The sequence below is a fragment of the Rosa chinensis genome, chromosome 2 (assembly GCF_002994745.2).
Source record: "Rosa chinensis cultivar Old Blush chromosome 2, RchiOBHm-V2, whole genome shotgun sequence".
In the NCBI taxonomy this organism is placed as follows: Eukaryota; Viridiplantae; Streptophyta; class Magnoliopsida; order Rosales; family Rosaceae; genus Rosa; species Rosa chinensis.
Window position 1 is genome coordinate 24,029,167 of NC_037089.1, and position 10,473 is coordinate 24,039,639.

At 36.8% G+C, this 10,473-nt stretch overlaps 2 protein-coding genes across 6 annotated transcripts; one reads left to right on the top strand and one right to left on the bottom strand.

Annotated features, from left to right (window-relative positions):
* Nucleotides 1-855: 855 nt before the first annotated feature.
* On the top strand, nucleotides 856-5,673 carry LOC112186958 (magnesium-transporting ATPase, P-type 1). 3 transcript variants are annotated; one of them, XM_024325538.2, is made up of 9 exons: nucleotides 856-1,255; nucleotides 1,354-1,470; nucleotides 1,829-2,055; nucleotides 2,147-2,358; nucleotides 2,478-2,580; nucleotides 2,821-3,191; nucleotides 3,538-4,027; nucleotides 4,358-4,511; nucleotides 4,761-5,673. In XM_024325538.2, the coding sequence occupies exons 1-9, from the start codon at nucleotides 1,009-1,011 to the stop codon at nucleotides 5,504-5,506; spliced, it is 2,667 nt and encodes an 888-aa protein (XP_024181306.1). In that variant the 5' UTR covers nucleotides 856-1,008; the 3' UTR covers nucleotides 5,507-5,673. The 3 variants fall into 3 exon arrangements, with proteins under 3 accessions (XP_024181306.1, XP_024181304.1, XP_024181305.1); XM_024325536.2 differs by having other exon boundaries at nucleotides 858-1,255; nucleotides 4,358-5,673; XM_024325537.2 differs by having other exon boundaries at nucleotides 859-1,255; nucleotides 4,361-5,673.
* LOC112186959 (probable glucan 1,3-beta-glucosidase A) lies at nucleotides 5,648-9,905 on the bottom strand. 3 transcript variants are annotated; one of them, XM_040514544.1, is made up of 11 exons: nucleotides 9,818-9,905; nucleotides 9,561-9,666; nucleotides 9,311-9,426; nucleotides 9,081-9,200; nucleotides 8,255-8,434; nucleotides 7,852-8,010; nucleotides 7,298-7,467; nucleotides 7,056-7,208; nucleotides 6,425-6,777; nucleotides 6,004-6,183; nucleotides 5,648-5,881 (listed from the first exon to the last, which is right to left on the bottom strand). In XM_040514544.1, the coding sequence occupies exons 2-11, from the start codon at nucleotides 9,634-9,636 to the stop codon at nucleotides 5,805-5,807; spliced, it is 1,584 nt and encodes a 527-aa protein (XP_040370478.1). In that variant the 5' UTR covers nucleotides 9,637-9,666; nucleotides 9,818-9,905; the 3' UTR covers nucleotides 5,648-5,804. The 3 variants fall into 3 exon arrangements, with proteins under 3 accessions (XP_040370478.1, XP_040370480.1, XP_040370479.1); XM_040514546.1 differs by having other exon boundaries at nucleotides 9,822-9,842; XM_040514545.1 differs by having other exon boundaries at nucleotides 9,561-9,677; nucleotides 9,818-9,836.
* Between the last annotated feature and the right edge of the window lie 568 nt (nucleotides 9,906-10,473).

Sequence of the window (10,473 nt, forward strand, 5' to 3'; positions counted from 1 at the left end):
AGTGCTAATATGCTGCTGTGTTCCATATTCAAATAAACACAAAAACAAAAACCGACCAAACAAAAAATATTTACACACCAGTACAGATTTCTTAGTATTATTTCTTTGACTTTTTATGTCTCTTTAATCTTTTATTCTAAATTTACGTGTTATTCTTGTGCAGGAACCATGCTGCGATGGAAAATTTAATTATATTGTGTAAATAAATAAAAAAATTACATTAATTAAAGACTGAAAATTATTATTCGTGATATTCTACGTTAATATTGATCTTTAATCAAGATGTTATATTGAGATAGTCTTCCTTAGTTCCACTTAATGTTTTTTCAATGTCTAATTATGATTCTTTCTAAAAAAAAAAGAGTCTAATTTTGATTAATTTACATTATTACTCTTAAAACTTTTGTTTATAATTTATTAATAAGATTTTTTATTTTTTATTTTTTTTATCTGGAATGATAGCAAGCCACCTAGATTAAGTTGGGGAGTTAGTGACACATTCACTCAATCAATATTCGGACTGAAATCCACAAAATAAAGCCAGATTAATCCATGTCCTAGGGGCACAAACCCTCAAATATGCTGGGACACAAGCTAGTGGAAATTGAAACTCGAACACTAGACATAGAGATTCAATACTAGACTGCTATATTATTGTTACCATACCAGGTGGTTAAAACGGTATTTTTATCCGGAAAAATTTTGGAGGTTTTTTTTTTTTTTTTTAATTAATAAAAATTTTCTAAGTTGGAAGTATGAGTCGTGACAACTGACAACTGGCGACGACTTTTGGAAAGTACAGCAACTTAACCAACCTAACCGTCATCGGGAAGTCTGGTAGCTGAAGTTAGGAGAGAGAAACTTGTAGTTCTAGAGTAAGAAACTCCACACTTTTTGAGCAAAGAAACTCAAAACTCCCTCCTAAGTAAAAGACAGTCAGTTAAGCTATTCATCTCCACCTTCTGTTCAAAGATTCTGGTCTTCAAAACAAACTCTCCAAATAAAAATATGCTAACTTTCTCTTCACCTTACTTGTCATCCGATACATATTATGTCTCTCTTTCATTCTCTACGGCCATTGCTATTTCTGGTTCTCTGCGAATGAGAACTTTCAAAATCCCCACCATTTTTACTTCTAAAAGCCACCCGAGGCTTCCTTACCAAAACCCCATTCGCCAAAATCTAGTAGACAAACCTGAAAGCCAGAATGGCTCCAACAGGGTGTTTAGATTCTTGCGCGGGCTTATGTCCGGAGGTGTTTGTCATATCTGTTTAAATCTTTGTTTGAATTGGTGGTTTGGTTATTGGAGTTGTTTCTGATTTGGGTTTGTGTTGCTGCTTTGGAATGTGCAGGGAAAATTGATGGGGGGTCGAGGACAGAGGCAGAGGAGAAGCTTTACTCTTGGTTATACGCCTTGGCGCAATCCGATAAGGATTTGGTTTTCGAGTATGTTCGATCCACCGAAAGAGGTCAGTGTCTTTAATTGCTCTCCTTGATTTAATCCAAGTTATTTGGAATAGGATCACTGAGATTTGTTTTTCCAAGTTTGACTGTTTGATGAAGGAAATGACTGCAAGCATTAGGTTGTTTCAAATGATGTAGTGACTTAGTGATCAAAAACATAATACGGTGCAGTTGGTTGAATTTGACATGTTTGATGAAATGCCAAGCCAAAGTACAGGAAATGGCTCGGTTCGATATTGATAACTAACTTGCATTGCCTTGCCACATTTTCAGTCTTACATGAAATTCTAGGTAAATGATAATTGAAAATATGTTGTAGCTCTTCGCCTTCTTTAATAGCAACAAACTTTTGCTTCTATGCAGGATTGAGCTTTACTGAAGCTGAAAGGAGATTGAAGGAAAATGGCCCGAATGTTCCTGTTGATTTCTCTTTTCCTAGCTGGTGGCATTTTTTATGGAGTGCTTTCTTTCATCCTTTTAATATCATATTGATCGTCCTGTCTGTAATCTCGTACATAACCAGCGACAGCCCAAATGGATGCATCATGCTTGTTTTGGTTTTGATAAGTGTTTGCCTCCGGTTCTATCAGGTACTTCTTGCTTACGTCCTTTACTTAAACAGGCTTCATGTATATTTATGTCAAGCATTTGGCGTGGACTAATTCTCAATTCACCTTTCAGGAATACGGAAGTTCAAAAGCAGCCATGGAACTTTCAGAATTTGTAAGGTGCCCAGTCAAAGTTCAAAGATGTGCAGGTAGAGTTGTTCAGACTGAATTAGTAGTACAAATTGATCAAAGAGATATTGTTCCTGGTGATATTATCATATTTGAACCTGGAGACCTTTTTCCTGGAGATGTGAGACTATTGTCTTCGAAACACCTTGTTGTAAGGTATAGTACCTGTAGAGCTTGCTGTAATATAAAATGGAATTTGTTAGTTCTTTTATGTCTTTCTTTCTTTCTGTACAGCCAATATTAGATTTGATGATCACTCCTTGCTTTTTGAACAGTCAGGCCTCATTAACAGGAGAGTCCTGGACAACCGAAAAAACAGCTGATATCAGAGAGAATCAAAGCACTCCATTGCTAGATTTAAGGAATATTTGCTTCATGGTACGCTAATAGAAACTTTCATTGCTTTATCTTTGCCGGAAAATTTGAATACCATACTCAAGTCTTAACATCACAGGTTGGACCTTGCAAATGGAAACTGTAGCTGCCAATACTTCATGTGATATTTTAAGAAAATTAATGATAATTTTCAATGCACACTATTCAACTTAACAAATTTGGTCAAGCATTGCATGTTACTGAACAATTATCAGAGTTCCTGATGTTTTGTATGTAATTCAGGGAACAAATGTAGTATCAGGCAGTGGATCTGGTCTAGTGGTTTCCACTGGATCTAAGACATACATGAGCACCATGTTTTCAAACATAGGGAAGAAGAAACCACCAAATGAATTTGAGGACGGTGTTCGTCGCATATCTTATGTGCTGGTTGCTGTTATGCTAGTAGTAGTCACCATCATAGTTATAACTGACTACTCTACATCTCTTGATCTGTCTGAGAGCATCCTTTTTGGAGTGTCAGTTGCAAGTGCACTTACTCCTCAAATGCTTCCCCTGGTCGTTAACACAAGTCTTGCAAAAGGAGCACTTGCTATGGCCAGAGACAGATGCATAATCAAAAGCTTATCTGCAATACGAAACATGGGTTCTATGTGAGTATATATAATTATTTCACTGATGAATTAGTGAACATCTATAAACCAGTAGCTGTTGGAAAGATGATAGTACAATGGCTTCTAGTCATCTTAATTAGAATTTAAGACTTTCATGTGCATGAACTAGGCATTTTGTCATGCTCCATGTGATATTTGATCATGCAATGCTTTAAGTTCACTCCCATAAGCTTGAAGTAGAAAAAATCATGTCAAACTCTAAACTAGGTAGAAGATGGTATTTGCATTTCACTTTGTTTCATCATTTTCACAACTTTCTTCTCATCAATCTTTTAGTTGAACTTCCATAATTTAGCAGTCATTTTCTGTATTCTCTTTGTTACAGGGATATCTTATGCATTGACAAGACTGGTACACTCACCATGAATCGTGCGATAATGGTTAATTATCTGGACAGCTGGGGGTTAGACAAAGAAAAGGTTTTACAGTTTGCTTTCCTCAACTCATATTTCAAGACCGATCAGAAATATCCTTTGGATGATGCAATTTTGGCACATGTATATACCAATGGATTCAGGTTCCAACCGTCAAAATGGAAGAAACTAGATGAGATTCCTTTTGATTTCATAAGAAGAAGAGTATCTATTATCATGGAAAGAGAAGAAGACACAGATCCTCACAGTTTTGTGAGAGTCATGGTGACAAAAGGAGCTCTGGAAGAAGTAATGAAAGTTTGTTCTTGTATGGAGAATGTTGACAGTGGCACAATTTCACCTCTCTCTCCAGAACAGTATCAAAGGATTATAAATATGACCGAGGAAATAAGCAATGAGGGACTAAGAGTTATAGGAGTAGCAACAAAGAAGCTGGGAAAGGTACGTCTAAATTTATTTCTACTCACATTCTGTATGAACACGAGTGTATCTATCTATTCAATCCTTAATTTTGCATGTATCAAAACTTTTGGAGATTTTATTATTTACTGAATCTGCCGAATTTGAAGCTACTTATTTCCCATAATCATTCCTATAAGAAAGTCCTTGACCTTGATAGTTCTTGAAACTTTGAGCTAGAATATAAAAAAATTGTGAGAAAATGAGAATGACACACCAAAAAGAAAGAGTTGTGTTCCCTAATAATGTTTGGAAATTCTTCTCCTCCCCCAATAATGTTTGCTTACAATACAATTTTCTTTCATGATGCAGCAGATAAGGTATGAGCGCAAAGATAATGATGATACTTCTGAATCAGACATGGTTTTCCTCGGCCTCATTACATTCTTTGACCCACCCAAGGACTCAGCAAAGCAAGCTCTGTGGCAGTTGGCTGAGAAGGGAGTGAAAGCAAAAGTATTAACAGGTGACTCACTGTCTCTATCTATAAGAGTTTGCAAGGAAGTTGGTATCAGAACAACTCATGTAGTTACGGGGCCAGAGCTTGAGCTACTCGACCAGGATGCCTTTCATGAGACTGTTAAAACAGCAACGGTCTTAGCTCGACTCACCCCAACGCAGAAACTCCGAGTTGTGCAATCCTTGCAAACAATTGGTAACCACATTGTTGGATTTTTGGGAGATGGAGTAAATGACTCGCTTGCACTGGATGCAGCCCATGTTGGTATATCAGTTGATTCAGGAGCATCAGTTGCAAAAGACTTTGCTGACATTATCTTACTGGAGAAAGACCTGAATGTACTCATTGCCGGAGTTGAACATGGACGACTCACTTTTGGGAACACAATGAAGTACATAAAAATGTCAGTTATTGCCAATCTGGGAAGCGTTCTCTCAATTCTCATAGCAACCCTGGTGCTCAAGTATGAGCCATTGACGGCAAGGCAGCTTCTTACACAGAACTTCTTGTATAGTGTGGGCCAGATTGCAATCCCATGGGATAAAATGGAAGATGATTATGTAAAAGTCCCACAAAGATGGTCAAAGAAAGGTTTGCCGACGTTCATTTTGTGGAATGGACCTGTCTGCACTCTTTTTGATGTTACTACACTTCTGTTCCTTTGGTTCTATTATAAGGCTGATAATCTGGAGGATCTTGTTTTCTTCCACACTGCTTGGTTCATCGAAGGGCTTCTCATGCAGACCCTAATCATCCACTTGATCCGTACAGAGAAAATTCCTTTCATTCAGGAGTTTGCCTCATGGCCTGTGCTTTGTTCTACAGTTCTGGTTTCTGCAATTGGAATCGCAATTACATTCACCCCGATTGGGAAAGTGATGGGATTTATCAGGCTTCCACTGTCATACTTTGGGTTTTTGGTAGTACTGTTTATAGGATATTTTGTTGTTGGCCAGGTGGTCAAGAGACTATACATTTTGGTTTATAAAACCTGGCTTTAGGTAGCAGAATGAATTGCAGATGAGATTCATGTTAGAGACTATAAATAGTGGGAGCACAGAGAAATTAGGAAGAAGTTTTTCTCATTTATCATTGAGAGAGTAATAGATGTTGACTCAAAAGTTGTTACAGGATCAATGACATTTTTGTAGATACTCTACTTCCACAATTTTATCGGACTCTGCAAATTTGCAAAACAATATGAAACACAGATGGTTGAGCAGAAAAATGCATTTAGATAATTCCTCTCCAATTTCCAATTGCTATTCATCATTAATCACATGTGTCATTTGTCACAACTCACAAGATATGATGCAGATAGAACAGTAATACAAGCGACACTAAACTGTTAACATTCCGTATGTTGGGCGAACTACCTGCATAAATTTAAAGAAATTTCTGTTAAGAACATGGTTAATGCATAATTAAGTACTCAATTGAAGATAATTGTTCAAAGATGTCAGTTATTGACAAAGAACAGACAAGTCTAGACAATTACTCAATCGAAGATAATTGTTTCTAATGTTCCATTCAAAATCCCAGTGAGGTCTATCATTCTTCAGTGTCCAGTAAGCCCATCCAAATGAAGCAGCATTGTAAACTTCTAACTGGACCCTCCCAAAGTCTTGATAATCTGTCTGAGAGGCATTCGTTACATTCCACTCGTTGACCCACTCTCCTGAAAAGAAAAAACACTTTTTCAGCTTTTATAACCCATACTACTTGAAGCCTTTTGAAATAAGGCTTCAGATAACAGCAAACAAGAATGGTTTTATATCAGAATCAGGACATTGTCTGTGAATACAAAGTTTCATTTCAGTTCTTATTTCAATGATGCTCAGATTTCATATCAGAAGCAGATGTAAGACCTTGAAGTAAACAAGCTCTTAGCTGAATGAAGAAAAGAGATCCTGCCTTACCAATAAAAACAAGTGGACCGTTTGCACTGTTCAGGGCCAGCAATTGAGTTTCCCTGCTCTTGTAAATGAATTGTATATTATCTGTAGGGCTCATGTTGACAAAGTAATTGTCAAAAAGATTGTAATAATGCAAATCCACCACAATATTATGTGAGCCAATGTCAGCCTGAAAAAGTTCCAATGGATCTGCATTGCCAATTCTTTGACAAATTATTACATAAGTTGTTGACGAGTATTTCCGAACAACTTCATAACCTTGTTTGTAATACGAAACTAAACTGTCCAATGGAACAGTAGCAGCAGATGGTTCATTCAAAAGCTCAATTCCCAGCAAAGCAGGCTGTCTTGCATACCTAAATATCAAAGAACTTCATGTTTGGCATGATTGAACTCTAGAAGGGTCATGAATTAAATGCAGAAGATGCACTACAGGTGCAATAAAACTAAAAAGTACAAGGGAAAGAAAATGGAAATTACTTGGTGGCAAAACATGAAAAAGGTTTCCATGCTTGCTACCAGCCTTGGTAGTTCATCTATTTAACAATAATCAGCTTAAAAAGGTTTGGCCAAAGAAAAAAAAAATACTCAAAATGTATGTGTTTAGCAATTCAAAAATAGAAAGAGAAAATACCTGGAAATTAGAAAGTCTATAACGTGCAATGTTTGTGAAATGGAATCTGGAGTAGGCCAATCAGTTGAACCATCCCTACTAGCACTATGTTCCATCCCATTCTGAGAGCCAGGGGCCGCATGAAGGTCAATGATGCACCTAATATTATATGATCTGCAGCACAGTTCTATTGTACGACATCAGAATTGAATGTGAAGTTAAGTATAACAGTGTGAACAAAATTAGAGGGAAAAAGAACCTACTGTGCCCATGAGAATGCATTGTCTAGAGCTTCCAAAGTTCCACCAATAAATGGTGCAGGAGGATCTGGATCATAAGCAATCCACCAGCCAACAGGGATCCTCACAGTATTTATTCCATGTCTAGACAGAAAATTGAAATCTCCTATAGTGATGAAACTGTTCCTATGCCTCTACAGTTTAAAAAGGTCCAAATATCAAATAAACATATCTGTTGATCTCATGTAGCAATAATATCAACTACAGACTGCAAATTACGATTACTGGCACCAACCGATGAATACAATATACATGAAATATAACACAGGTAAGACACTTGGGGATCCAAAAGTAGATGACAATCCAAAGTCAGATGTCAAGTATGTTCACACAAGTAATAAATAGCTACTGAATTTCCAAGGGTCTGTTAAAACTTCTAATGGCCAATATTTAACAGAACAGTTCATTTTGAGCATCCCTCTGCCACATTAGTAAAATCAGTCAGAATGCAAAACATATCCAACATATCCTAGAAGGTCTATGACTCCAGTAATTAATGGCAAAAGTAACAGAGATACCTTGAGAACAGCTTTGGCCTTATTGTGTCCATATCCATTCGCAAGCTGGTAGTCTCCATGCAAGTTATTAGCAACAATGGTCATTTCAAATGTGGCTGCATTATCATCCCATCCTGGTTTCCCTGGATAGTTTGCCACAAGCTGATTTGCCATTGTAGTCTGTAGGGGTACATGTGTTGTTAATAACTTGGTATGTGGAGGCATTGGACACTACTATAGTCTTAGATGCCATGTCAACGTATCCATATCAAAAAAAAAAAAAAAATTCATTATTTAAACCCAGTCTTAGATGAATAGTAGTAGAATCATATGCGTAAGAGCTCGATTCCTCACTCCAATTGTAATAATATGGGTCTTTTCCATACAGTCCCCAAGGTAAGAAAAAATAGCTCAAAACTCAAACCTGCAAATATGTGCCACTCATTGTTTTGATGTGAACCCTCCCGTTATTTCTTTCAACGAAAAATGATGTCGAAGGTGATACTGCAGTTGCAGAAATAAAGCAACCGTCACCACCATCACAAGTTAGAAACTGTCCAAGCGAAGTGCGGAAATGAAATTCTGTTTCAGAAACTCTCCATAACTGCAGGACGAACAAAAACCACAGCATAAGCATAAGTAACATGAACCACAAGAGAACAAGGACCTCAAGTTTATGGTATATTATTGATTCCAATCTCATAGTATAGAATCAGAAAGAAGATATGCAGAAAAAAGCTACTTGACCTATGATACCTAATTAATAATATTACAGATGGTCATCATCTAAAATCCAGGAAGATACCTAATTAATAATCTATTAATATTACAGATGGACATCATCTAGAATCCAGAAAGAAGATATGCAGAAAATGGCTATTTAACCTATGATACCTAACTAAAAAATTGCTGATGGACATCATTTAATTTTCATTAACTACCTAAAATAACTCAAACCACTAACACTCCAGAAATCTTATATCTATGAAGAGCTACCTTCCAAGTGTTTGATATACCAATGTATTATCCTATGCTAAAACTTATTGATGCAGCAAAATCTGCCAAATTAGGATAGGTCTTGTTTGCTCTTTTGATAGGTTATTAGCCTCTTTACCTAAATATCTGTTCGTATTTCTGAAAAGGGGAATTGATAAAAAAAAGATGACTACTTTTCAGTTTGCAGATCCTTCGATTCCTAATAATCGGTTAACAACCAATAGAAAATTGCAAACATTGATTGAGCATCTTACCCTAAGCGTTTCCCACGAAGATGCAGCATCTCTACTAACAGAGACATTGGCCCCTCCCCCATTTTCTGCAGAGACATACTTATCCAAAGTTACCGACTTTAATTGTACCACTGTTCCATCCTACATGTCAATGTCCACAAATGAGTCAGCTGAAACAACAATGAGAACCCATAAAAGAAAAACTCCAAGCATTATGAAAATCAAAAAGAAATTTTTGGGAAGATGCTTACAAGCATATCTCCATTGGGAATGCCATCAAAAAGTGAAGGCTTGATCCAACCTTCCACTACCAACCACCCTCCCAAATTTACTGCTCTCACTTTAGTGTCACCATGTAATCCCACCACTAGGAAAAAACAAATAGAACACACATTAATAGGAAGCAAACACTAATCAATTTTCTTGATATTGATACATTTCAAGCTCAAACCTTTTAGGAGGAACAAAAAGAATCCAAGAAATAGAAGCATTGGAGTTCACCTGAGTATACTGGAGGGAAGATGAGCCAAGAGCAGAATAGAAATGCGGAAACCCATTTGCTAAGAACAAGTTCCATGAAGAATGCTGGGCTTCACGTAGAACCCATCTGCTAGAAAGCTATAAATCCCAGTAAAGAAAGAGTTTTTATTCAAATCCCCAAAGCCCCACCTGGGAGAATCTTAGTACTTCCTTCCTTGTCACTCAATTTTTATACCAAAATCAACTTTGTAAACAAGCACAAAAATCATCCGATGATCCTGCCTTTCACATTAAAGTAATGTGATCCTGTTCTGCATTGAGATAATAGAGAAAGAAAAGAACAAATTTGAAGGGAGGAAAGGAATGTTTCAGGGTACCAAAAGAGTGCGCATGAGTTGTACAATGAAAAAGGAGGTGAAAAGGCAACTTTGCTTGAGATTTTGTTTTGTAATGTGGGTTTCTTTATGGTTTGAGAGGTTTTTTTTAAATGTTTTCTTTATGTTTTAAGGAGAAACCTTTTTTTTGTGGAGAAAGAGATAATTTCATTAATTTATCCATGACCAGAAGGCACGTACATCATATGTTATTTTATACCAAAAGTATTAGATGGTCTAAGCTACCAAACACATGACAGGTAACCCTCATTATTGACAAATAAGCACAACTTTTGACCTAGCCAATGAAGACAAATCCAACACTACCTAAATCCTTGCTAGAGTATCGCCTAAGACCTCAATTGGTATACAATCAGAGCAACTAAACTTAAATAGCAACAAACTTGAAGCTTCAACTGCTAGGCACCAAATAAAGGAAGCTTAAAGCTTACCTTTGCCCTTCTCTATAGGGCTAATCTCTTGACCAGTTTCAATAGTAGGGAAAGTAAGACGCAGAGGAGTCCTACCCACCATCTTCTGAGGACGAGGAGGTTTTCCAA